General features: G+C 38.1%; 1 protein-coding gene across 1 annotated transcript in view; it reads right to left on the bottom strand.

Moving 5' to 3' along the window:
• Positions 1-2,330: 2,330 nt before the first annotated feature.
• pnp4a (purine nucleoside phosphorylase 4a) overlaps positions 2,331-4,063 on the bottom strand; it is a 6,772-nt gene continuing 5,039 nt past the window's right edge. Inside the window, exons 4-7 of the mRNA XM_035661777.1 lie at positions 3,377-3,552; positions 2,934-3,124; positions 2,605-2,684; positions 2,331-2,480 (exon numbers count right to left, since the gene is read on the bottom strand). Coding sequence (XP_035517670.1) covers positions 2,331-2,480; positions 2,605-2,684; positions 2,934-3,124; positions 3,377-3,552 — 597 coding nt within the window. The remainder of the gene's footprint in view (positions 2,481-2,604; positions 2,685-2,933; positions 3,125-3,376; positions 3,553-4,063) is intronic.

Raw genomic sequence — 4,063 nt, 5'->3', positions numbered from 1 at the left:
TCTGGAGCTATTGATTGTACAATCCAATCTCCCTCAGAAGATGGAGTCTGAACCTTAACTTTTAAGTTACCATGGATAGAGATAACATAAAATATAGGTTGTTCAAATGTACAGTGTGAGCATGTGAGAAGAGTGAGATTTTATGTCTATTCTATGCCATGAAAGTGCCAAATGATGCGTTTTTCCACAGAACTGCATAAAAATGAAAGTAATATAGATGGAAAAGTAATGATATTCTGTAAGAAATAACTGTGTGTGAGATGTTGTGCATTGCAATCATCTACATGCTATATCTATGATGTTCTGTTAATAAGGCATATAAATTATCCAAAATTATAGTAATATAATAATAATAAGACAAACTAACAAATTGTTTCATACAAACAAAGACATTCACAAGAGGGGACACAAAATTATGAATTTGTCATTGATAGTGTTTTAGTTTAGTTTATAACTCTTTTTTTAAGGGAGTCTCTGGAGAACTAGTCTCAATGAGAATGCATTAAAATTATACTAGATGTAAACGCAATTATTATCCAGATAACGTGTAACCTGTTTAATACCAGGTGTAAAAGGGCTTAATAGTCACAGTGATACAATTAACTGTCATTGTAAAACATATGTTTAACTTACCTGCCTCTCCTGTTGGGATCCAGTAGTTTGAAGAAAATCAAATGGTTAAACTGTCTGTTATTCTGAAAAAGTTGAAAGAAAACATTCTGTTTGAATTTCCTGAACCAATCAGAATTGTCAAAAGGCTGGGTGTCACTGAACTGGTCATCCTTTCAATTAAATATTCTGTCTCTGGAAGACAGAAAACCATCTTCAAGTATCTTAAAGAGTAACTTCACAATAAATCCACTGCTTTAAGTAGATCATGTACAGTCTGTTTATTATACTATCCAGTATAGTATACAGTTAACCGAACCACAATTGTTTGCCTTTTCCAGGGAAAATCCAGTTACTCTGTCCTCTACACCAAAAACAAGACAACATCATGTTCACTGATCTGGGCCACACCCTCCTTTATAGATGAGACATGAGACACATGAGATCAGAAATGAACTGATTGTCAAGTTTAATTCATAGACACAGGAAATCCAGTTACTGAATACCGTCTATGGAGGTCATCCAAGATTCATAGAACCATAGTTAGATATAATAAGTAACTCCACCAATGTAAACATTTGTATGTGAATGCATTTTGGCAATGTTGGTCTGTTGGTCCACCACTCTGGTCGACACTGAAGTATCTCAGTAACTATTATATGGAATGAGATTTAGTACAATTATTCAAGGTGCCCAGACTAACAGTCATCTAACACCATCATCTGCTCTAAATTAATTTGTCCAATACTTTTGTTTATGACCAAACGTGCTAAACTAATGACTAATTCCCATGAGCCCCAGCTGTATTTTGTGTTTCGTGCTAAATAGCATAAGTTAGCATGCTCTCATACTAAGCTAAGATGGTGGACGAGGTAAACATTATAGATAAAAAAGATTAGTTAGTTAGCATTATCATTGTGAGCATATTAGCATGCTAAGTACAACGTCACAGAGCCACTAGCATGGCTATAGACTGTTAGCATTGTTTGTGAACATGGCAGTGTTGGTGTCGTGGCCTTTTCCAGTTGTGGTTTCTCAGTTTAGTTTTGCATTTGCCATTTCACGCATTTCAAAAACAAAATACTGTTTACTGCTTTCCTTCATCTATATTCACATTTCAGTTATGGCTTTATTGTGACCAGAGGAGCAGAACTGTATTGAATTTGTATATGTAGACGTTTAGAGTTTCCCCCTTTCACTTATACAGCCAGAGTTTTTCATCACAGCAGCATCTAGTGGACATTAGAGGAACTGCGGCTGAACACACTTCTGCTCTGACTACAACACTCAGCTGCAGATTGATTGATCAACACAAACAGGAAACAGGAAGTAAGAGGTTTGTCAGCATGTTTTAATCAGATTAATGCGGATCAGCAGGTCAGTGATTTTTTTTTTACAAAATAAAATCCCATAATTCAACAGGAACAATGTACAAGAAAAGAATCTTTAGAAAAATCTTTGTCTCATATCTTTAAGTCTCATATATTAAAGCACCATCAACCACAGTGGTCATCATTATATTAATATGTATACTTACATTCAAATGTACCATGATAGAGATTTATTAGGCACCATGTTGATATAAATAAAGTTTTTACTACAGCAAAGGTAAAAAAAACATGAAGGATGATAGAAAATTGGAGAAAGCTCTAAAAAATGTTGTAAATATAACAATCAAATATGTACACAGTGCGTGTGTGTGTGTGCGTGTGTGTGTGTGTTCAAACAGCATTATTAGTGTTGTTGTTATTAATCTCCATCCTGCTGATCAGTTCAGTTACCAGCTGCTGCACAGTGTGAGAGCGCAGGCGGCCGACCTCCAGGACGCCTTCATGGTTCACGCTGTCTGAGTCCTCATAACTCTTCACCACCTGTCACAAATCAATCAATCAATCAATCAATCAATCAATCAATCAATCATCTACAAAGCTGACCCCAGCAGGTTCATTTGATCAAAATCCATCAATACATTGCTGTATTGATCGGTGTGTTTACCTTGTTGGTGATCAGAGAGAGGCCAAAGACTCTCAGACCGCAGTGAGTTGCCACGACGACCTCAGGAGCCGTACTCATACCTGTAAACACACGACACCTGAAGTTACTGAGATAGTTCACAACAGTACTGCTAATACTGCTGCAGATAGTACTGTGAATAAGTACATTTACTCAAGTACTGTACTTAAGTATTTAAAGGTACTTTGAGTATTTCCATTTTGTGGTGCTTTATATTTCTACCCTACTACAGACTACATTTCAGAGGGAAATATTGGACTTTATAACTACATTTATCTGATAACTCTGGTTTCTGTGTGTGTGTGTCTTACCGACAGCGTCCACCCCGAGTCGATGCAACAGTCTGGCTTCAGCGATGCTTTCAAAGTTTGGCCCACCCACCATTGCGTACACGCCCTCCTGCACGAGGCTGGCCACGCCCAGCTGCTTGGTGATCTCCATCGCTATGGAACGCAGGCCTTTGTCATAGCAACCTGACATGGCGGGGAAACGAGGCCCAAACCTGTAAACAACAAGTAATAAATAACATGACAAAAATACAACAAAGCATCAAACTTTAATACTTTGTAACTATGACGACTGAGTTAACAAACAATATTAGTCTTACCAGCAACAGTGTAACAAATAGTTACACAAAAGACAAACAATTAATTTAAAATCAACAAAAATAAATAAATAAATAAGAGCTTCATCATAAACATGAAACAACAATAAACAATAACAAAAACAACACATAGCCAGGTATCTGAGTTACTTGTCGTCGTTGGGTCCGCACAGCGGGTTCAGACCGACCAATCCTGGGAAGTTGACGTGGTCTTTGATGATCATGATGTCACCGGGCTGGAGGCCGTCGGCCAATGAGCCGGCAGCATTCGTCACAATCAGAGTCTCCACCCCCAACAGCTTGAAGACTCGGACTGGAAACGTCGTCTGAACAGACAGACAGACAGACAGGTTGGTAAACATTTGTCTCTCAAACATGAGAAGCTTTCTGTAAAGATTTGTTGTTATGGAGACAGTGGTTCTTCATGTGATGCAGGAAATCCCACAATGCTTTTTTTTATCCTCCTAAAAAATATCTTGTGATTTTACTCTTAATTCTGTGTCTTTTTGCCCTGAATGCAGCCTTCCAGGTAGAACTTCCTTTAGGTCTGTGTGCAAGTCCTGCTTCCAAAAAAGAATCTTCTGATGTGTCTGTATAATAGATTGTGTTAGTTCAGTGTGTAGTGTAGTTTTATTGTGAAGGCGCCTCAATAAAGCGCCAACTAAAGGACAGTCAGGTATTTTCTTAGCATGACACACACAAGACTATGTGCGTGTGTGTGTGTGTGTGTGTGATATAGAGGGAAACAATAGCAGCATTCAACAGACTGCTAAAAGGCTGCATGTGACCGAACCCATGCATGACCTAAGCTGGTTTCAGAAACACACACACACACAC

This window comes from Morone saxatilis, unplaced genomic scaffold, assembly GCF_004916995.1.
Source record: "Morone saxatilis isolate NCDOM2014 unplaced genomic scaffold, NCSU_SB_2.0 Contig18, whole genome shotgun sequence".
Taxonomy (NCBI): Eukaryota; Metazoa; Chordata; class Actinopteri; family Moronidae; genus Morone; species Morone saxatilis.
This window is presented reverse-complemented; position numbering and strand designations above follow the sequence as displayed.